The sequence below is a fragment of the Fistularia commersonii genome, chromosome 6 (genome assembly GCF_037954325.1).
Source record: "Fistularia commersonii isolate RoL2024-O1a breed Wild chromosome 6, RoL_Fcom_v1.0, whole genome shotgun sequence".
NCBI classification, from domain to species: Eukaryota; Metazoa; Chordata; class Actinopteri; order Syngnathiformes; family Fistulariidae; genus Fistularia; species Fistularia commersonii.
This window is the reverse complement of record NC_141289.1, coordinates 12,940,516-12,964,134: the sequence shown is the minus strand read 5'-3', so window position 1 is coordinate 12,964,134 and position 23,619 is coordinate 12,940,516. Positions and strand designations below refer to the sequence as shown.

The 23,619-nt window shown below is 39.9% G+C and overlaps 2 protein-coding genes across 13 annotated transcripts in view; one reads left to right on the top strand and one right to left on the bottom strand.

The window, feature by feature from the left end:
* The window catches only part of atp11a (ATPase phospholipid transporting 11A), a 43,653-nt gene extending 42,410 nt beyond the window's left edge, over positions 1-1,243 (bottom strand). For all 12 annotated transcript variants that reach the window (XR_015106275.1, XR_015106276.1, XM_086148215.1 and 9 more), the window contains exon 1: positions 858-1,243. Coding sequence is in view for 10 of the 12 variants with exons in the window: in XM_086148215.1 (XP_086004341.1) it covers positions 858-902 (45 nt within the window). In the remaining 2 variants the exon portion in view is untranslated. The remainder of the gene's footprint in view (positions 1-857) is intronic.
* Positions 1,244-2,894: 1,651 nt separating this feature from the next.
* On the top strand, positions 2,895-21,871 carry tubgcp3 (tubulin gamma complex component 3). The gene is made up of 23 exons (XM_086148214.1): positions 2,895-3,318; positions 4,305-4,412; positions 4,929-4,996; positions 5,674-5,751; positions 5,943-6,151; positions 8,408-8,583; positions 8,992-9,104; positions 10,550-10,675; positions 11,051-11,119; positions 11,876-12,008; positions 12,390-12,556; positions 14,462-14,572; positions 14,778-14,886; positions 15,950-16,139; positions 16,280-16,415; positions 16,503-16,571; positions 16,687-16,822; positions 18,389-18,477; positions 18,871-19,002; positions 19,105-19,245; positions 19,395-19,511; positions 19,604-19,698; positions 20,203-21,871. Exons 1-23 carry the CDS (start codon positions 3,243-3,245, stop codon positions 20,267-20,269), a joined length of 2,715 nt encoding a protein of 904 aa, XP_086004340.1. The 5' UTR covers positions 2,895-3,242; the 3' UTR covers positions 20,270-21,871.
* Positions 21,872-23,619: the final 1,748 nt, after the last annotated feature.

Genomic DNA, 23,619 nt, shown 5'->3' with positions numbered 1-23,619 from the left:
AGTGGATTACATAACTCATGTCACCGAATGGTCCATTTGTAGTCCTACTCAACCGTGAGAACTTGCATGAATTGTAGGTTAGAACAACATACCTGCTGCTCTGCTTGGAATCAAATGAATCCAACATTTCAGCACCACAATTTATCTTATCCGTTACAAACGTGAAAAAGATCAAGCAGGCAGGAAATTCTTATGCCATAACAAGCTTATTTATTTTCAATATCAATATGCAAAAAAATGCAATACCATGAATCAATTAAAGTAAAATAATAAGTGTATAAACTAGACTGCTACAGTAAATTATTATTAGTTGTACTTTTTTAGTCAAGTTCCATCATGTCGAAACGTGCCCGATTTTACGGAAGACAGCTGTACTACTGAGTTAACTGCCGCTGACTTTCAAGAGTGAACCCAAAAAACACCGGAGGCTATATTGGAATATTTTAGCGATTTAGAGCGAAAATCCGTCGAAACGTATGTTTAAGGAACATCGTTTTTCTTTATTACGGGCTCGTATAGCAGGATTTCGCAGTAATCGGGTGAAGGGAGTGAATTAGTGACGAAAAGTCAATACTTATCCCACATTAACTAATTGGTTAGTATGAACTTAGTTCTGAAGCACCCTAACGGTGAGATTTTAATTTAGATTTAATCTCATGGATTTTCTGATTTGGTAGATCGCCTGACTCTTGCAACGATTTCCCGACTCCCTCCCACGACGGGCGCAGTGAGCTGTAACTTAGTCATGCGAGGCAGTTTCGGCCGAATTCAGAATCAGAAGTTTTAAGAGGACATCTTAAACAGACACCTTGTCTGGGAGATCGTTGAAAACGAGGTTTTAAACCACGGGGACTTACATATCTGCTAATGAGGTTCCGAAGAGTGCTGAAATCCATCCCCATCCTGCCCCTTTCCTCTCGGGACACTTCTTCCTCTTCTTCTGTCTGGCTCGCTTTCCTAAAGGTGACTTTGCTGAAAGCGACGTTAGCTTCTTTTTAATTCTTCTCCTTTGTCCATTGTAATTTCTCTCTCTCTCACTCCACCTCTGTATTTCTCGTCGACCTAAATTCCATTTAAAAAAAACAAACAACAAAAAACCCCGCTCGGACCAGTTCGCTGTCAACAGTGAGACAACAGGCTCCCGAGAGTTGCAGCACAGTTCGCAAACACACACAGATAGAGTCTTCTACCTTCGCCGCGCCTCTACTTATAATCTCATTGCCTCGCGCGCGCCACGGCCCAAAGAAGCTTTCCTTTTATCTACGTCACGGGGAGCCAGGTGCGGGAGTGTAAGCGCATGCGCACTCTAGCGCCTGTGATGCGTAATTGATTTCAGTTAATTACAACGTTGAATTAGTAGAAACGGGAAAAAAAATCGCTGTTAACATTCGGAAAGAAAAAAAAATGTTTGTAAGTTGACAAACTACATGCATATTGTGGTAATAATAACAATAATAATAATAACAATGCACTAAACAACCTCAATCAATAAACTTTAATTTTCATACTTTATTAATCCCTCATGGGGAAATTCCTTCTCTGCATTTAACCCATCATGGATGAACCATGAGCAGTTGGCTCCATCAGCGCCAGGGGAGCAGATCGGGGTTCAGTGTCTTGCTCAACAACACTTCAACACACTAAGAGGAGCCGGGAATCGAACCAGGAATGGTCTGTTCCAAGGACGACCGCTCTACCTCCTGCGGCGATGCACAAGAGGAAGAGCGATCATCTGTGTTTTAGTCTTTTAGTTCTCCAAAATGTCACACAAAAAAAAAAAAATTCTTCTTGTTTAAAAATGTTGTGAAAAAGCTGCAACGTTGCAATCCCTAAACTCAGAACACAGTCCTGACAGCAAATATCATCACTCAGATCCGTTCATTTGTCATGTGCAGGTTAAAACACAATCAAAAACATAAGGACATGGTATGGACAAGAGGAACTAATTACTGTACCATCCACAACACAGAACAAAAAAATGAATGCAAAAGTACAAAAATATGCATAAACGTAAATTATGATTTTAAAAACACGTTATTCAGATTCCTAGGGTATTCTCTTTTCAGTGTGATTCAGTCCACAATAAAGAAAGTCGTTTCAATTTAAAAATGGTTGATTTAGAATAATAACAAACACTTAAAAGGTTTTGTAGAAGTTACATAAAGTAAGTGAATAAAACAATTATTGGCATAATTTGCATATACAGTAGCAAGTGACTGAACATGGATGTAGTTATTGTTCAATATCAAAGATATCGATGTATTAGGATTTGAATAGTAACTGGAACAAAATCAAACTGGGTATGTTTTCAACCAAGATGTTGCTGAAAAGTCCCAAATATTGTTTTACATAACAGACTATGATCACCTTATCACTGTGATTTAACTCATTGAACGAAAATCAAGCTACTGAGAGATATTTTAAATATTATCCCTATACGATATGTCCAAAGATGTGCAAAGATTTGGATATACATACATTACGATTCTTTGTCTTTACTTTTTTTAACTGCTACAGTAGGCGGTATCGCAGTAATACTACTGATAATCCCAAAACGATTTAACTCTTTAAACACTGACTTACTGAAATAATTTATGGGGCATTAAGAGCCGGAACCAAAAGATGAGGTGCCATGTTTCCAGAGGGAAATGTTTTCGTACTATTGTCCATCTCCTGTTTCCTGGAGACGCTTTTCGGCGGGTTCTTGTGAAGCACATTTATAAAGCTCTCTCTGTTCACTCATAGTACATCCTGTTTCTTCATCGCAATTAAATCAAAATAAAAAAATAAACTGATGCAGTAATTTTTCTTGTTCAACGTATAGGCAATTCTAAACAAATTTTACGAAATCATCACTTATTCGCAAAGCACGATAATTATTGCTGTTTGAGAGGTTATTTTTTTTTAGTTTTCTTTCTTTTGAATCTTTTAAATTCACATTATGATGGAGCGTCAAGCTCATGCTGATTTGCCATTTTCTTAGGATTCGTATATTGACAGTTCTTCATCTCTTTTTTCCCCACCTCAAGTCATTCTTTCCGCAATCATATAAGAAGGCCATAAAACGCTTTTATTTTGTACCAAAATTGGTGTTACTTTCCGTAATGTTCTTCCTGTTTCAACAGTAGCTTGACCGCGCTTGTCAAAATGGCGTTGCTGGTTGTGGCAGATTGCAGTTAGTTCACGTTTTACAGTGTTATGTATGAAGATTTTTACCACACGAAACCTTAGCCACAGACAGTATGGCGACCCTGGATCAGAAATCACCAAATGTGCTTCTCCAGAGTCTCTGTTGCAGAATCACGGGGAAGAGCGAAGGTAACGTTTCATCATTTTAACGGTAATGCTAGTCTGCATCATGCTCATTCAGGGAACACCGAATCGAACCTCATTCAAAAATCACAGACTTTATCTCTATTTGTCCCATTTCAAACCATTACATATGACATAAAGGCATTCACACAATTCCCATTATCTTTCGGAACATCCGGCATCTCACTTCGACAGCAGCTAATAAAGGTTAAGACACATTTAAACTTTTTAGAGAGCTTGCGTCGTGTCAACCCCGACCGGGTTTGAGTGTTGCTGGTACTTTAAGGCTAACACTGAATTCACTAGTCTATGATTTTAACTAATTTACACTCAAATGATCCAACAAGATCACGCTCAAATGTCAAGACCTGGAAAGAAACGACGTTTCGGAATATAGTACCGATGGCAGCCGGTGGGCTTCCCTCCGTGTGTTCTGGCCATCCCGCTCAGCAGGATCACGGCTCTCGAAGCTGTCACCGTGCACACACGGCTAACCGTGGCTTGTAATGAAGTTCTGGGGATCACTTGAGCTGTCTATTAGCTTGTTAGCCGGTTAGCTCTTGAACCGGCCACCGCACCGTTCGCCTGGTTACTGGATGCTCTGGGTCTTGCTAGCAGCAGGCCCCGCTGGAGCTTCCCATTAAGAACACATCATAGCAAGCTGGTATTTTATTATAAATCATTTCTATGACAGCATATCACCCTAGTATGAAGCGGAATGGTGTCAATGTTTCATTTTTTTTTCCTCGTAGAAACGTACATCGTGAACCACGTCGGTTTTTTGATTTCACTGAACAACCTCCTGCAATCGCCTTTCAAAAATACTGCTTACTTGAGAAAAAGACAGAAGGGAAAATCGTTAACAAAAACCAGAAGAAACCATAAAATAGCAAAAACTAAACTCCAGGGAGTTTGTGGTTTCATATTCGTTTTATTTCCACATCATTTGAAATGCCCACCTGACAATACCTTCCCCCTGTCATTTATTTTAGCTGAAGTTGCCCACCAGTTCCAGTATGCAGTGCGAGTGATCGGCAGTAACTACGCCCCCACAATTGAGCGGGATGAGTTCTTGGTGTCAGAGAAGATAAAGAAAGAATGTGAGTAGAATTTTGTCATCTAATAACAGCGAAGTAGACAAATATCCAACGCCTCTCTTATCAAGTGCTATTGTATTCAGCATGTCCTCAAATTCTGCACTATTTTTTCAGCCATGGACCATAATAGTAAATCCCAGTAGAGCTTTATAAAAGTCAAGGTTGCAACATGAGTGGGAAAAAAATTGATTCAATCTCTGATGCAGAAATTACAACCAAAAATAGCAGAGCACTTTTTGTACAAAACCCGTGTTTACCCTAGATCAAGAGTTGTAACTGGAAAGAAGTTATTTTTTCCATTTAGTTTGACTTCTTTTCTTGTTTTGTTTTGTTTATTTGGTTTGTTTGTTTTATGTTTTGAAAGTGTCATTTTTATTCAATAAACAAACAAAAGTTTCCAATTGTAAAGATGTGTAATTCTGTTAGTGATCCATCGTGACCATATGAGTGTTTTTATTATCTTTTGAACTGCCAAACTCTGAGTCACTGTCTTGTCTCCTTTTCTTGATGCTACTGCAGTAGTGAAGCAACGGAGAGAGACAGACGCTGCTCTTTTCTCCGAGCTGCATCGGAAACTTCAGACGCAGGTTGGTATTTTTGTTCACTCGGAGCTGCAGATGGAAGACCACTTGACTCGAGACACGGCACAATGTCTAATTTGAATCAGTTCAGAGGCAGATGATGATGTTTTTTATGGTGTTACTTTTAGCAGCATGACATCATGAGATTTTTTTTCTGAAATGTGGGAGGAAAAAATACTTCCAAGTGCATTTATATTGATATGTATGTCACTATGTATGCTTAGCTATGGGAATTTACCACATCAGAACACAAAATTAATCCTTGAGTGTGTCTGAAAATAAATGCTTCCTAATACCTTTCCTTCACAAGCATTAAGATTAAAAAAATCCAATATAGCTACAGATAAATCATCTTTTGATACAAATCTGATTCTTTCCAAGTAATTTAAGTAAAGCTGCTTATTAATTTCTTACTTGGCAGTCGGCGAGTTGATTCGAGATTTTATGTAATTTCCTGTTAATTTCCAGACACTTTCCTCATGATTTATAGGTCTTTTTTCAGGTTTTGAGGTGACCACACACTAATTACAGTGTATTATTGTTCCAGATTTCATTTCCAGCCACTGGGCCATATCTGGATGTAATATTATTCACCAGGCTTGTTATATATGGGCAAAGAATCAATGTTGAAAGATTACTTTAATGTTGGAGATGGTTTTAATATTTTAACTTTTGTTTTTTAGGGTGTCCTCAAGCATCGCTGGTCTGTTTTGTACTTGCTGCTCAGTCTTTCTGAAGACCCTCGCAAACCCTCCAGCCGGGTGATGCACGCACACACACACACACACACACACACACACACAGTCTCAGTAACAGTTGGTTGTTTTTAACTGTCACTTTCTTCAGGATTTTCCTGCCTTTTTGTTTTGTTTCTTCTTAGTAGAATACTTTATTGTAGTACAACGTATGATGGAAAAACTAATGAGGTGATAATCTACCTTGTCCATCCCAGGTTGGCAATTACGGGGCACTTTTTGCACAGACCCTCCCTCGGGATGCCCACGCTACTCCCTTTTACTGCACCCGGCCCCAGAGCCTGGCCCTTGGCTATGGGGAGAGAAGTTCCGGCCTGTCCGCCAGCGTGGGAACCAGTGGGATATCCAGTCTCGGAGTTTACACACTCAACGGACCCACGCCAACTCCACAGTCATTGTTGGCAGGGTGAGGAGATTCAAAAAATTCACTCTTGTCCAAAGTGCTGAAATTGAACACTTTCATTCTTTGAGGAGAAAGACTTTTGGACAGAGTTTAATATATGCTGGAAAGTTTCATGTCATCTAAAAAATGAAACCTGACTTTCCCTCCCTCATAATATGTAATAGTTTTCAATTGTTTGTTTTAAAAAAAAAAAAAAAAAAAAAAAAAAAAAGCATTGCTTTATCTTAAAAGGAAGTAATTTCGGTTGATTGTTTTGTTCTGATTTGTAAGCCACCTTTTCTAGTTAATGGGCAAGAAATCAGAGGAGTAATCAGAAAGCTTTGAAAATAAGCGATTATAGATGTGATGATTAATAGAATATTGATTTATAATTGTAAACAGTAACTGCAGCTGTAATAAATTGAGATATCCTCTCAGCTGTTTGTCTGAGAGGGACATGTTATTGCAGGGGATGGCAACCAGCAACTCCTGAGCCCCACGTAGCTCTTTCATTCCTCTGCTGCCACTGCCTGTGGCTTTAGAAAATAAATAATGAATATTTAATGTCAATTAAATTTCAGTGATTTCAGTTCATAATTTTTTTTATCGTAATTCTAAATTTGTAGATTATGGTGAACTTGTAAATTATAAGAAAGCTACTTTCTTGTTGCTCAAAATATACGTCACAACCACCTGCAACGCCATTTATTGAGCTTTTACAGCCATGACGTGCTGATTTTCTGCGCTGTGTTTGAGGGGGGAAAATCACATTAACCAAGTAAAATAAAAATTTCAATTGGCTATTTAATATGCAAATATATATTTTGCAGTGTTCCGTTAAATAGGCCGTTTTTTAAATTTGTGGTGATAACTGACTGCACCCCCTAATACATGTGATAAAACTGTGAATGACACATGGAGGCAGACAGCATTTTTAGTTTGGTGCAGGGGATAACTTAAGTTGCAGCCTTTTATTTTATAAATGCAAATAGTCATTGAGTATTGTATTTTAACGAAACTTTCAACTCAGAGTCTTTTCTTTTTTTGGAGTTCAAAATGTTTCTGCAGAAATAAAATTTCGTTTTCTCTTAGCCATTCATTGATTTCATAACTGCAATATACTTTAGTTTTTTTAAACCTAGCGTAAAGGGAAAAAGTCTATGTGGTGTTTTCTTCATTTTAGATGTCAAAAGGGTTTTGTGTCTCCCTTTTGTGGAAGAAATGGGTCCAATTGGCTCTTTGAGTGTTGAAGGTTACCAAGCCCTTTATTCATCCCTGTTTTACTAGTCTTTGAAAAGATTTAAGAGTCTGGAAGTAAACTTCAGCATTCCACTGAAAAAATGGTTACTAGAATTTTTGCAAAATGTTTTTATTGTAACAACACAAGATGCTCTTCATGACAAGTGGAATCAGCACCTGTTAAACAAAGTACGTGTTTGGGTTGTCAGTCGTAAAGTTTAAAGGTCTCGATAAGTAGCTTTACCCGAAAGGCTCCTGGGAGGATGGGAGTTGTTTATTTGACACTCATCCACTAAAAACACTTTTAACACCAGATAAAGGAAATATCACTTATCACCAAGGCGTGAACCTGCCTCAGCTCTGCATCATAAAATCTGTTTTTAAGACACCAGACAATTTTCTCCATTTGCCCCATTAATAATGCAACACTGTCTCAGATAGAAATAACAACAGAGCTGTATGGGCGCACCTCTTAGTTGTTATAGAGCATATCAACGCTTTTGAAATAACAAATAAGGCCACTTTAAAACATGCAAAACATTTACAATTTCTGGAATTTTTGAAGTCTGAATGTTTTAATTTCTTTGAGTATTATGTTCCAGATGTTGTGATGGGTCATTATGACAAAAGAAGTTCTTGATCGGTATGATACTTGGTGTCATAATCCACCCATGACAAGACTGTACTGTCCTCAAGAAGAAATAAGCTATGGACTGGGGCCTGGGCATGAGGGGAAATGATTGAGCATCACGCTTTGTCCGTTTCAATATGTATCATGTTCTCTGCGCTGTCTCAATACAAATATTACATTACATTACATTACATTGCATTTGGCAGACGCTTTTATCCAAAGCGACTTACAGTAGAGGACATAGGGACTGCAAATACACTTGCAAATGCACGATGCACAGGAAATATACAGAACAGTAAGCTTGGGTTAGTGAGTTTTTTTTTAATTTTTTTATTTAATAGATTAAATAAATGAGTCCTGAGCATAATGAGGAGCAGTTAATTCTATGTCTTGTTTCCTGTGTGTTCCAGTCAACCCCCGCAGTCTGCAGCCGGAGGCAGTCAGCCCCTGGGCTCCCGACTGGCCTGGGCTCTTCCTGTAAACACCTCCCCTTCTCCCGCTCTGGCACCGCCTACTGGACGCCCACCCCTTGGCCCTTCAGTACCCTCCAGCAGAGTCCGTCCTCGCCGTGATGGTGATGCAGCTGGTAAGTTCATGTCGGAAGGCTGAGTTGAAGCTTTCATAAAGTTTTAAACACAACGCAAACACCTCATACCTCATGTTACTATACAGTCTTTGTCTTAATGATTGAATTTTTAGATTTTTGTAAAGGAATGTACTGTGGCTCAAGAAGGATCGTGTTTGCCTGCCCAGGAATTTTTTTACTACATTCTGCAGCATTTTGAATAGGCTTGTGTTATACTTGGCTATTGATGAGAAAAATCTTGCACATCCAATGATAACGATGTTATAGGATTTCTAGCAAGTCCTTCATGCTTTAAAGCCTCTTATTGTGACTCCAGTGTTTCTCTTTGGTCCTGATAGAGTTTGCCGTATCCCCAATGTAAATCCTCTGTCTTTGTCTTTTTTATTTGGTTGTCCTCTGCCGGCATAGGGGAGGTGACCGAGGCGGCACTGGTGCGGGACATCCTCTACGTCTTCCAGGGAATCGATGGCAAGTTCATCAAGATGAGCACCCAAGATAACTGCTACAAAATAGACAGCAAGGTACATGTACATGGATCTACACAAAGTCTTGCATGGCCGAGATCGACCTAGCTGGGTAGATGTTTGGTTACCCTCAACCGCATCATAGGTCAACAATTTGTAAGTTTCCCCTGCAAATTTGTAATAATTAATTGTGGAAAATATACAAATAAAGCCAAAGCTCAAGTTTTTAAGTGGTCTCCAGACAAAAAAACCCAAACAGATAATAAGATAAAGGCTGTAAAAATCTTGTGAGTTAAGGTGGTCATTATTGTTTGCATTAATCATTGTGTGTTTGCATTAATCTTCTTGTGTGTGGGTGGATGTGTGTTTATCAATTGCCTCAACATATTCTGAGCAGATGATTTGATTTGAAGACATTTTGTTTATCATCAAGATTTAACAGATCAAAATAAAGCTCTCACGCTGTGGGACACATCAACCACTCTGGCAGAGTCTCTTATGCTCCCTGCCTCCTCATACTCTCTGCAAAAAGACCTCGTATGGAACCTCTTCCATGTCCTCTCGGTGGTGCTAAACATAGACTGGTGGTTAGCCTGATGTCATTATCCTGGTGTGGAAGGGTCACAGAGACCAGATATAAACTATTCAAGGGCAAATAATGCATTTTCTTTCCAGCTGTATAACCTTCTCTATAACTCCTCGGGTAAGAGGTTTTGATTAGATGCATTGCTCATTGTGAACTTCAAACAAATCTGCTGCAGCACAAAGACATGGTTGGCTAAAGTGAGAACGTTATTTGCGGTTAATACTTAATATTGATTAGCCATGGGTGCCCTGTCAGACTGGGTAGAACAGTCACTTTATTACTCATATCTGATGCCAGCTTTATGTTACCAGACAACTGAATGATTTTCACTCTTGCATAACAACAAGGTGGTGTATCATTACAAAGCAATGTTTTATTCTGAAATTGTTTAAATTTTTTAAGGACCTGCCTCCATGTTGACCAATCACATGGATGAGTAAGCAGCCATTGTTGTGAGCTCTTCCCTGAAAGCCTGTAAAATACTTAAAAACTCACTTTTTGTTATTTTCATTAGTGTCTAAGCACAGTATGGGGTCATTGAACAAAAAAGAGCAGACTAACTGCGTGGGCAAAAAAAGTGTATAAGTTGCAGCAGCAAAAGGATAATGTAGTGAAAGGAGGCATTTAGTGAGCTACAACAAATAATTCAGCGTGTCCCCATGTTACAAAATACAAGTTCGGTTGTCCGAAAAATTGCTCAGTTAATATTTTTCATTACAAATTACGACGTTTGGTGAGTATGCCAGCAATATTGACTGTGTTTCACAACTAAAGGTCATTATAAGGTTGGATGCATATAGTAATAGTGGGCTAATTCTACCTGATTTCATGTTTCTGTTCATATCCTGTTTGTGGTGAGGTTGCTGTGGGGGCCCTGTTTGTATACTTTTTGAAAGTCTTCTCTCCCTTTCACCAGGTGCCGCTCTGCAAGTCCCTTAGAGACACTAGCAGCCGACTGGCTGAGCTGGGCTGGCTCCACAACAAGGTCAGAAAGTACACTGACGCCAGGAGCCTTGACAGGGCCTTTGGGCTGGTTGGACAGGTGTGTATTTATAATGTGACAATGACGACAACAACAACAATAAAAATGATAATAATAACAACAATAAGAATAATAATAATAGTGGTTCTCTTTGCTGGGACTGAGCATATAGCTCTGAAAATGTGTTCAGAATGTTATATATTGTGTCCGTCCCGGTTTGGACCAAGTGTTAAGAGTTAGGGCTCTAACTCAACGTATTGGAAGGATCTCCCGCCCGATCATTTTAACTTTTTTCCAGAATGGCCTCAGTCTTGAGTTCTGTTTACTTTACTACAGGAGCCCAGGGTGTTGTTGTTGAATTAATTTTGTTTTTCTATTTATTCCTTCCCAATTACTCAACATTTCACCTTCTTCTTTCCTTTCTCCTCTGGTCAGAGTTTCTGTGCGTCGCTCCACCAGGAGCTGAAGGAATACTACAGGCTCCTCTCTGTCCTTCACTCTCAGGTATGAAGGTCAACAACACCACTCAGAAGCTTACAGACAAAAATTGTTAAGTTTTGTATGATAGAAAATGCATTTCACCAGGATTTCCGCATGTCATCAAAAGTCATTAGATAGATTTGGCAAAACATAAGTCCTTGAATTGTATTTAATAGCATTACATTCAGTGTCTAGAGGCATTAAAAATTTAGATACACTTGATGGGGGGAAAAAAACATTGTCAATAATTTTGATCAGAATCATGTGATGATTGGTGATGATTGACAAGTGGAACCCTTTAATTGGCTGTTGCTTACTGCTTGTGTTCTGAGAGTGCACAAAGCTGCAACATCAGAGTTGGGGCAAAAAGGAAACAAACTAAGAGACATGGAAAATGTTGTGCATGAAATGTTACACAAAGTTAAATCCATGATTCTTTTGTTCATATGTACATAGCTTCTACTGTGCAAAATCTATTCCAGATGTAAATGATTTACATTATTATAAATAAACGCATGGACATGGGCACTAAAAAGAATTAGATTAGCTGATAACTGCAGAAACCCTGTTCAAATGTATTATTCTTGTTCAGATTTTGCCCATCACAGGTTTAAAAATACTCCCAACTTCAGATTATAAATTGACTAAAGAATCTTCCCGCTTGGCGCTTCAAGGGAGGGTGTATGCATTATAAAAGTTTAGACTGGCTCAGCCTTAGGCACACAGACGGCAACATTTTTGATACATTTTCCTTTCCGCATGTGTTCGTGCGTTTTGCAGTTGCAGGTGGAAGATGACCAGGGTGTTAATATTTGCACGGAGAGCTCTCTCACCCTGAGGCGTCTGTTGGTCTGGATGTATGACCCCAAAGTCCGGCTCAAAACTCTAGCAGCTCTTGTTGACTTCTGCCAAGGTAGGTTAGTGTTGTGTTTATTTCTGTGCGCACATTTATTTGCGCGCACAGCACTGGTCTTGCGGAAAAATGGGCTGTAATGTCAGCCCAGTCTCACACCATTGTGTGCAGTCACTAGAGAGATAGTAGTCAGCTGGGGATATTTTAACCTCATCTAGTGAGTTATACCATGTCTGTGTTTTGTTGCACCTCCAGGGGATGGAAAAATAGTCCTTTCACAAGCATCTAGTATATTTTTATTTCTGGCGATGTGGTACATTATGTCTTACACACAGATCTTAGACTTAGCAGCAGCAGCAATGCAGCACCTGGAAATGTAGGTAAGGGTAAGCCTCCCAGGGTGGATTATTTACCATCCTCTTTATGTCTGTGTCTGTTAAGGTCGGAAGGGTGGGGAACTGGCCTCGGCTGTCCACGCTTATGGAAAAACAGGAGACCCGCAGATGAGGGCGTTGGTTCAGCACATCCTCGGACTGGTGTCAAACCCGATTCTCAATTTTCTCTATCGGTGGATCTACGACGGTGAACTAGAAGATACTTACCATGAGGTACACACACTGTCCCCTTATCACATCTGTCCAAGGTAGTACTCGAGTATCAATGTTGTCCTCGACATTAATTGTTAATTTCGGTAATAAATAACCGGCCGTGCAGGGAAATGTGAATTACCCAGCGATTCCTGAAACATTGTTTGAGTGTTCTAGCTTGACCCCAGTGAAGAAGAACATTATGCAGAGGAGGAGGAAGAGGGAGAGAGAGGTAGAGCTAGAAAGGGGGAAGATTGCTGCTCAAATGAGGACTGATGAGAGGAGTGTAATGGAGAGCCCCGTGATGGATGTTTGTCCTTTTAACCCAGCCTATACTCTCTGTTTCTGTTTTTCTCGCACACTCTGTATTTATGTGAGCACCATTAAACGTTACTTATCACCGTGTCCCTGTCCAAAGTGCTGATTATAGCAAAACCGTGACAAAAGTTACTGCACCTTTTAGGAGGGCTCATTATTTCTGAGGGTCACAGAAACCCATGGTTTGTTAAAACACCTGGAGCGATCAGGAGCTACCAGTGTGTTAGGATTGCCAAAAACATATCTCCGTCAGCAGTCAATCACACTATAGACATCATAACTATGGTGTGACAATTTCCTGGATGCGAGAAATCTGTCAAGAATGGTATTATCACTTATTTTAAGTTCTAAAGGAAAAAGTGGTTTAATGCCAGCTTTCATTGAATATAAACAGCTGATTGATCAGTAGTGCCAGATAAATAATTGTTGTCTAAATACACAAACTTAGTTTAAAACGCTTCCCATGTAATATTATTGCCGTTACTTACCCAACAATTACCAGTCGGGTAAATCAATAATATGACCCTAACCTAAGTGTTAGTGTCATCTGCTGTCACTGCAGCAGATGACAGCCCAATGGTAGATTAACACAGGATAGAGATAGCTGAAGCTGCTTTCTTGCGTTGCTGGTTACTCTTGCCGTTGTCCAGTGGAGAAAATAGATGGCCCGCAGAATATTTCTCCTTCTTTCTGAGGGATCGCCTCAGCAAATCATCTGCCTCTATCTCACCCTCTCATACCAACTTAGTTCATGTCCGCTTTCACCCTATCCAAAAATCTTGTCAGTGTTCTTCAGTAAAGTAGCCTTAAGGTTGTAATATCAGTGCTAAAACTGTGTGCAACCTATGTAAGAGGTCCATATTTATTTCAGCTCGGAAATATGCAATTTTTTCGGCTCTTTTTTTTTTTTCTGTTATCATCCTTGCTTTTTTGTTTCAGAAGCACAATGTCACTCGGGTCATGAGAACACTTTTTGGAAAAGTTAGCCTTCGTCCGAGGGGTTTAGTAAGATCCATCCACAGTTTGTAATTTGATGACTTGAAATGTGGTCAGAAATGGGCCGATGGAAGTCGGTCTAATGAAATAATATGTCCCTGCATTGTATAGATATCCACTTATTGACAAGGAAAAATTATAAACAGATTTTGCCTGTCATGGGAAAGTATCCTGCGGATTCATCTAAAAGGTTGCTGGAAAGCACTTTGTGGAGATGGAATTCTAGTGAATGTGACACCTGGAAATGATTTCAGAATATATCAGTAGAACAAGAGTAAACAGCATTTTAGAAAACATCAGGCAGCTAATGGAAGCTTCTGCCACTGAAGATATTAATGTACCTACTCATGTCCAAAACACTATGTTTGCCTGATACGTTTGACCGCTGTTCGAGGCTGTATTTGTGGTGTTTTGTTTGGTGTTGACTTACCACTATCAGCATTTCTTCATTTTACTTTGTTAAGCACTGCAATGTAAACAGTGGAATTTCTAAATTACTTCTGCAAACACAATAACAGCAGGTATTTTTTATTGTATTTTTCAGTAACGTTGATTTGAAATATAAAACCTTGTATTTTGTATTGAACAGTTTTTGTTTGGGGGTTTCTGTAGTTTTTCGTAGCATCCGATCCCAACGTGAAGACTGATCGCCTGTGGCATGACAAGTATTCCCTCAGGAAGTCAATGATCCCATCATTCATCACCATGGACCAGGCCCGCAAGGTACATACACACATATACACACCCTTCAGAAGCACATGATTAATCAACTATACACGTACAAGTATCAGCACATATCTACGTCAACAAAAACACCCTTTGTGTGGAAAAAAGTTATTAATTGAGCACTCGGTCTTTGTAATGGCTTTTAAAATCGTGTTTCTGAATGTCACTAGATGTGAATTGTTCTTCCCTCGTCCCCCTCCAGGTTCTGCTGATTGGTAAATCCATCAACTTCCTGCATCAGGTTTGTCATGACAGAACACCCCCAGGCAAAATCACGTTGGCGTCAAAGTCTGCAGACACACCCAGAGATGGTATGAGTGTTTTTGTGAAATAACAGATAACATGCAAGGCACCTATGCGGGTCTTCAATCACATAACAAGACATTAATTTTGAATCATTAGTGTAAATCCCAATTAATATTAATGTCTTATTGTATATTTGGGTACGCCAGACATGTAGAACCTAGAATGCCATTGCAAGCTTGGCTGCTATTCTATTTGTTGTTTCTTTATTGTTCCATCAAGCATTCAAATGGCATCATTGACCAGTGAGAAGCTTTATTGTTCCTTCATCATCAGCATTGATATTGTTACATCGACACTGCAGAGTGGATAGGCTGTGATCGATGCTCTTACCGCTAAACAGCCTTGTCCTCTCTTTTGACTATGAAGAGGGAAGAGTTATACTTAGCTGTGTTCTATTGATCCTGTCTGCGGGACTTCATCTGACCAGTTTGATCTGTAGCTTTTACTGTTTCTGGTGAAGGACATGACTTTTCACTGCAGAGCTCTGCTGGGAATGTGATTCAGTGTTAGTATTTAGCAGTTTCATGCCTTGTTTTGTTTCTTTCACACACATCAATTATTCAGTTTCTAGAAAACCTTAACTTTAATATGTGTTTTTCTCCCTGTCGTGCTCTACGTTATTATGAAAAATTGAAAAAACAATCGTATGATATTGTATATTTTTGATCTATGAAAATGTGTGGCAATGCTTGATGTTTGTCCACATTGGCTACGTTGCCGTGTAGCACTTTTTGTATTTCCTAATTTTTATTTTATTTTTTTTATTGTATTTTAACTGTCGGGTAAACTCAGTCACAATGAATTTATGTCAATCTTCTTGTCTTGGCAACTGGAATTTCCGAGATGAAATGTCTTCAAGTGAAGACATTCACGTCCCATTACAAAGACAAGAAGATTTCAATGAGAATTCACCATGACCTGGATGACTGAGAACCTCCACAGACTCGTTCAGAATGATTTCTCGGGTTTTCGCATAATGTCAAAATAAGAAAAAGACACTTCTGCATGATGTAAGTGTTTGTTCTTTTTGTTTTCTTTAAATTGTGCTTAAAACCTGCTCTCCTGTAGCTGCAGAGTTGCTGTCAGACCTGGAGGGCGCATTTCAGGAAAAGATCGACGCTGCCTACTTCGACACCAGTAAATACCTGCTGGACGTTCTCAACCGTAACTACTTACTGCTTGAGCATCTGCAGGCAATGAGGAGGTACCTGCTGCTGGGCCAGGGCGACTTCATCCGCCACCTCATGGACCTACTCAAGTAATGTACCGATACCTGAACAGACCTTCTCTGTTTTGACATCTTTTGCTGCTTTCAAGATAATAATTACACAAATAGCTTGCGATTATAATACGGAGTATAAGTTTTTCTTTTTTTCTCTGTGCTTGGAACAATCTCAGACCAGAACTTGCAAGACCTGCCACCACTTTGTATCAACACAACTTGACTGGTATCTTGGAGACAGCAGTCAGAGCCACCAACGCCCAGTATGACAATGCAGAGATCCTCAAGAGGCTGGATGTGCGCCTTTTGGAGGTAACATCTGCCCTAAGACGAGTAAAATCTTTACATTTGGCACTTCTGGCCCAACAACATCATTTCCTCTTCTTTTTGTGACTTCAGGTATCTCCTGGTGACACTGGCTGGGATGTTTTTAGTCTGGACTACCATGTCGATGGACCCATTGCTACGGTGACACAGATAGTCTTTCACACGCACCCATACGTTTGTTTGCGGCTTGTGCCTATGTCTTTTCTGTCCTCACATGTAAATCTTTTCGCATGTTGTGTGTGTGTCTGTGTTTCAGGTTTTCACAAGAGAATGTATGGGACATTATCTGCGGGTATTTAACTTCCTATGGAGGGCCAAAAGGATGGAGTACACTTTGACTGACATCTGGAAAGGGCAGATGTGTAATGCCAAGCTGCTCAAAACCATGCCTGGTATAGTAACGAACACATATACAACTGCAGATGTTTTTTGCATTAAAATATAAAAAATATTTTCGACACTGTCATAGTAACACGCACACATACAACTACAGATGTTTTTTGCTTTAAAATATAAAAAAATAATTTCAGTTTCATTATTATATCAGGAAGACATGATTATTTTCTTCATAATTATAAAACAATATTGAAAAACAAATAACTTTAATTGGTTTAAGTTCATGTTTCAACACCTTGGACTAAACCAAAGGATCCACAGTATTCTTATATTTAGTGTATAATGATGAAAAATACGTTTTTCCAAAGACAAAGTTTACATGGCTCAAAATAAAGCTCAGCTCGACATGAAAGTGAACTTAATAAGTAAAATGCGCTCAACAACAGGCTGGTCGGTACAATAAATTGCATTTGTTGTTAATCCCTAGCAAATTCATTATCTGCATCCAAAATTCATCAACTCACGGCACAACACAGCTCCAGGAGCCTAGCTGTCTTTCTCATATCATGTTAGCATCAGAGATATTTCTCCTCACAGACGCTGTAGATGTTGGTCCTCTGAAAATGAAATGACATTACAAGATAACCCATATAGGATCAATCATAGTTTTTTGTTTAGTTTTTTTTATTTTTTTTATGAAAGTACTTCATTGTATGAAAGGCAATGTTAGGAAATATTATTACTTGTTGTCAGTTGACTGTTAGTAATAATCCTTTGAATGTAGACATTTAAAAGACGCCGACCATTTTTTTTCTCTGCAATGTCCTTTGTCATCCAACCCTGAATTCTTTGACCTTAATTAAACTTTCAATACAAATTTTCCCCCTTAAACTTTGTTAGAGAAATATAAATGCTGTAGTTACAAAAGTGGGCTGCAGTTTCAAGCCTGTTTCTGCTACTAGCTTTGTTCCAAGGTTATACTGTTCTGCTTTTTGCAATCTGCCCAATATAATGAAAACATTTGTTCTGCCTGTATAGTTTCAACTTGGTGGTTCACCAGCCAAATAAAGTATATTTGGAGAGTCAAGCAGTGGACCATCGGAAATCAATCTACAGGCCATGACTTTGACCTGCAAAAGTGTATCCATGATCCTGCTGTTAAAACAATCAATCATATGCAAGAACAGCTGCTGAGCGTTTTATTTTTGAAAAATAGAATAGTTAATCAATTGCAAATTGCATTGTTTGTGTTTGAATTGGGGGAAAAAAAGGAAGCAAATTCATTCAATAGTGAGCCAATTAGACCTGGTCTGTTTTATGCTCTACCTTGGCAGTCAGCTCAGGTCTGGGGACGCGTGGAAAGATGAGTTTGACTGCTAAAACCTCCGCACAGTTATTTTTAGTCAGATGACGAATGCGGTTTTAATGTGGTTGGAAGAAGTTAATTTCGGGGCCACCTGGTGCCATTCAGTAAATTGACAGCAAATTCCAAAAGCAAATTCTCATTTCTTGTTCCTTACATGAGAAATTTCTTGTTTGAATATATTCCACGTCAAGCTTTTTTTTTTTAAAAGCCAGTCACGGAGCTAATCCCTTTTGCATTGTGTTACTTTGCCCTCCAGAGCTGTCCGGCGTGCTGCATCAGTGTCATATCCTGGCATCTGAGATGGTCCACTTCATCCACCAAATGCAGTACTACATCACCTTCGAGGTCAGACCATTAGCAAGTCGTTACAAAAACATAGGCTGTAAAACACAAGCAGAAGCTTGAAATTACAGCCTTAGCAGGGGTGACATCCTCTTTGTTTTGGACGCACCACATCACTTAAGGTTGCACTTAATTTCCAGGATCAGCGGCTTGTTTATTTCATCAGTTAGGTTCACTTTCTTTAAAAGGCTGCAGTGATACAGCTTCTCTCATCCCTTCTGGGAGCAAAAACAATGATAGGTATTGGTTCTGTGGTGATTTGAAATTGACGATTGACAGGGAGACGCTTGCAACACATTGGAGACTTACTGAACGTCAATAAAACTAATACATTCAAAAGAGGAATAAATAGATGACTCCGTTGCCATTGTAAAGTGTCTTTGCACGTGTGTTTAGGTGCTGGAGTGCTCCTGGGATGAGCTGTGGAACAAAGTACAACAGGCTCAGGACCTCGACCACATCATCGCTGCCCATGACGTTTTCCTGGACACCATCATTTCTAGATGCCTGTTGGACAATAACAGCAGGGTAATACAGATCCACTCAGTCTAGAATATGGAATTTCATGTTATTTAGGTGTGAATATCTTTATCTCAGTTTTAAATTTCTCTTTTCTATCTTGCCTTCTAGTCTCTTTTGAATCAGCTGAGAGCCATATTTGACCAAATCATAGAGTTTCAGAGCGCTCAAGACTCCCTCTACCGCGCCGCACTGGAGGAACTTGCCCTCCGACTGCAGTACGAGCAGAAGAAGAAGCAGAGAGAGGAGGAGGTAGAAGAGGGTTAAATAAAAAATATTTTATTTTGGTTTTTTTTTTTAAGATTGTTGGGGAGCTTCAACAAGCTGCGTGGATAAGACCATAGAAGTAGTTTGTCCTGTCATTCACACGAGTGTGAACATGTGTCCATCTCCCAATTCAGGGTCAGTGGGGTGTAACAGCCGACCAGGAGGCAGAGGAGAAAAAGAGGATTCAGGAGTTTCAGGAAACTGTACCAAAGATGCGCTCCCAGCTCCGTATCCTCACCCATTTCTACCAGGTACAGACTCCCATGAGGCACCGGGAACTTCCCTCAATGCATTAACCCTCTTTTTCTTCACTTGACTCTTGTTCTTCTCTTCCCTGTATCAGAGCATCGTCCAGCAGTTCCTGGTTCTGCTGATGACTAGTCCAGATGAGAGTCTGCGCTTCTTGAGCTTCAGACTTGACTTTAACGAGCACTACAGGTTTGGATAGTGAATCTAATAGATCTCCTGCTAGGTGTTCACTTAGTATTTAATCTCTTTACCTTCAGTTTTAAAGACACACAGGTACAACATTGATCATCACCCTTGGTCAGCGAAGGTTTTCAACTGGTTGTGTTGAAGAGAAAATACTTTTTTTTTTATAGTGTCCCCCAACTTCACAAAACTCCAACTGCATGATAGTGCCGCTTCTAAGCATCCAGACACAGGAAGTTTATTGAGGCCTCATAAAAGAGCAAAGTGTTACAAAAATTATAATAAGAAATGCATCCACCTCCTGTATTTTTGTGCCCGAATTAGCCAAAGTTGCTAAGACTTACATTGGGAAAATTAGAGAAACTTTTTCGTATCAGTCCGTATTGTTCACCCGCTTCAGTGCCCACATGAGCATTCTGATGCAACATGGGAAATGACCACAGAAGAGTGGGAATGTCTTTATATTCAGATGACTCTCAGCTGACTTTGTTTCATGTTTAACTTCTTCAGGGCCCGAGAGCCAAGGCTGCGAGCCTCACTCGGCGCCACCAGGGGGCGACGACTGTCAAACATCTGACAAAACTGATGTGGACGACCGATACTTCCAGGCATCGGAGGATGAAGAGCGACATCATGGTGGGAGGTTGTGACATCAGAGACGGGATGACCAGCAGACTCAAAGCGCTTTCGTTGCGAGGTGATGTCATGCCTTGGAGCGGCGGCCCAGCGCTGAACGGAACAGCCCGGGAGACGGCGGCGATGGTCACCAAGTGATGACATCACAGCAGAGCGCTCCCAGCGAAGTCAGCTGAGAAGGATCACACAAGATGAAAGTCCAGTAAATTCAACAGTTAAGCGCTTGTTAATATAGGCAGCTCTCTCGAACAATGACTTCTGCTTTTTTTGAGAACGGCGCACGACATCAAGTCACTTTGGGAGAACTGTCCAGCTGCTGTCAGACTGACCTCCCCAAGTCACACAGGGCATGCCTTATAAATAAGGAAAAAAAAATCTCTCCATGGTTACCAAATCTAGTCCCAACTGACACATTTGTACATAGATATATGCAAACATTTAAGTGGAAATGTGTATTAGAAAAGAAAAAAAGAACTTCCTCTTTACAAGTCAGCAAATGCGGCTTTGCATCTTCTCTCTAGGGTTTAACCGATAGGGATCCAATAGTGATATTTTTTCAATTTTTTTGTATTTGTAGTAGTTGTTGGAATTATCAAACAATCACTTATATTCAGTTTACCCTGGAATCAGCTTGTCTCTGCTGGAACTCGGTTACCATGGGGGGTGGGGGGTGCGTTTTTCAACAGTAGTTGTTTTCATGAATCATCAAGCTTTCATCGTTCCCTCATTTTCAGTTTGTTGCCATTGTGTTTCTGTCCAATCACCAATAGGTTTTTTGTTCTCCATGAGTGGCGTTGAAATGAAAGTGTTGTACCGACAAATGCCATGTCAGAGTCTCGAGTCTATTAGTTGTCAGATTTATGATAAAGGAAGCCAACAGTGGCTCCTTACCTTGACTGGGAACTGACTTAAAAAGAATGTTGTTAAGGGTTTATTTTGTATTAATATTTACTTTGCTTGGGTTACAATACATGAGAACAAACATCCTCCAAACAACCACAACAACCTCACTACACTGCATCAACAGTTGGAACTTTACACGTTCATGTTTCAGGTCTTTATAAATATTGTAAATATTTCAAAATGAAACGCCATGTTTAAAGATCTAAATGGATTAGAAATGTTAACTTGGACAGTGTTATTTTATGAAATGTCTATTCCAGTGGGAAAGGAATGATGGTGGGTGGTATAAAGTTTCAAACCATCTATTAGACAGCATCAAGGTGGATGTAGTGGAGAACTTGTGGGTGAAATTTAGTCATCGTTTCTACAATCAACCTTTTTTGTGTGTGCTGATAAACCTTTTTTTTTTTTAACCATTAGGATTCGGTTGCTTTGCGTGTCTCAGACTGGTGCTGCATATGGTCACTCGATCAGTGAACGGAGCTCTGACAATGTATCCCTTCAACAAATGTAAAGGAGAGAATCAGGTCAACTGGGTCACTGCTGTCTTGTTTGTCTCCGCCCTCTGCATTGTATGGCACAGAATGTGCAGAATAAACAATCCCTCTCCAACTTAATAAAGATTTATATTAATACATGAGCCACGCGCTGTTTAGCGTCTAACCAATCAAAATCGTTTGCGCGGTTCATCAAAATCGATTTGCTCGTACTTAGCGCCACCGTCTGGCCTCTAGCTGGAGCATGTGGTTCAGAAAGTCATGATGCTTTTCTCCCGAATCTTTAATATGGAACATCTTACTTTAAAAATGCATTGAAGAGCTCACAGAACCTAACCAATTCTGTCTTTCCCCTCATTAGAGCTATCGAGGTTGGTTGTTGTCCAAAGATATGGAAACGTTTATGTGTTTAAAGAAATGTCTGAAATGGATGTACAATTCGGTATCCTGGGACTTGAATAGGATATTCTGAATTTCAATTGTCGTACAGAATAGATTCGACTACAAGCACTGAAGCCAATGCAATGTGCCCTCCAACTTGTATTCCTCCTAATGATAACGGGGAGCTTCACGTGTTTACAGATTATACATAGATAATGAAATGGCTTAACTTCTCTTTTTAAATGAATTACCTTAGTAATTTTCTGTATTTCCACAGTTTAGTCTCAACTGCCCAATCATTCGATAAATTACGGTCTAGAATTGAAATAAAGTATGAAAGAGATGAATTATTGATCTTTAGATCAAAATTTATGATTATTATGTTTGATTCGTACATTTCGTTCGTATGTTTGGTTTTGGCAAAAATTTTACGCCAGATTCTCTTCCTGACGCAACCCTCTCCATTTATCCGGGCAGGGAGACACCAGCCCCTGCCATCGTGACACTGCTGGTGGAGAAAAGTGTCAGGGGTACTGTGAGATAGAAGACTATCAGCCAGAATGAATGGAAAGGTGTACAAGACAGTGGTGAGACCAGCCATGCTGTATGGACTAGAAACATTTACAATGACTAAAAGACAGGAGGCAGAGTGAGAGGTCTCAGAGATGAGGATGTTAAGGTTCTCTTTGGGAGTGACCAAGATGGATAGGATCAGTCATGAGTCTATCAGAGGAACAGCACATGTAAGATGTTTTGGAGAGAAGGTCAGAGAAGCCAGACTAAGATGGTTTGGTCATGTACAGAGGAGGGAGAGTGAATATATTGGTAGACAGATGCTGGAATTGGAGCTGCCAGGCAACAGGTCTCGAGGAAGACCAAAGAGAAGATTTATGGACGTAGTGAGAGAGGATATGAAGGTAGTTGGTGTGAGAGAGGAGGATGCAGAGAATAGGGTTAGATGGAGAAAGTTGATTCGCTGTGGTGACCCCTGAAGGGAAAAGAAGGAGAAATCAAAATTTATGATGATGATGACGATGAAGTCATGGACAGAGGCCTTCAGGAACCAATGATTATAATCACAGGTTATCTCCATCCACCAGGACCAGGTGGACATTGATCTCACATCTGTGCTCGCCTCAATTTGCATTTTCTAGCTCTGAGCCACTAGAGGGAGCAATAGTTTGTCTTTTTGTGGCTTTCACCCTCTCCCTCACAAGTACATGACTCCTTTATTATCTTTGAAACGCTGGACCTTTAACCTTCCATCATAAGCAAATTGTCTCTCTTCTTGTCATCCGCACCAAAGGTTTTATTTTATCCTTTTTAACTCACTGATGAAAAGCTCTTGTTTACTTGCTTGCTGCGTGTTGTCAGGAGATGAGAATACAGAGCGGGATCAGACAGTAACTGACAGAGAGGCACGATGGTGAGGACGCAAACGCAGAAATGTGTTGTCTACATTCATTTCCTTTGGTGTCGTTCACACGTGAATATCCGCCGGCTTTGTCTA

Excerpts from the sequence above, each read along its gene's own strand:
- tubgcp3 (XM_086148214.1), top strand. The coding sequence starts at position 3,243 with ATGGCGACCCTGGATCAGAAATCACCAAATGTGCTTCTCCAGAGTCTC. Across the intron at positions 14,887-15,949 it reads TGCAGACACACCCAGAGATG|CTGCAGAGTTGCTGTCAGAC; the intron begins GTATGAGTGTTT and ends GCTCTCCTGTAG. Across the intron at positions 16,572-16,686 it reads TCGATGGACCCATTGCTACG|GTTTTCACAAGAGAATGTAT; the intron begins GTGACACAGATA and ends TCTGTGTTTCAG.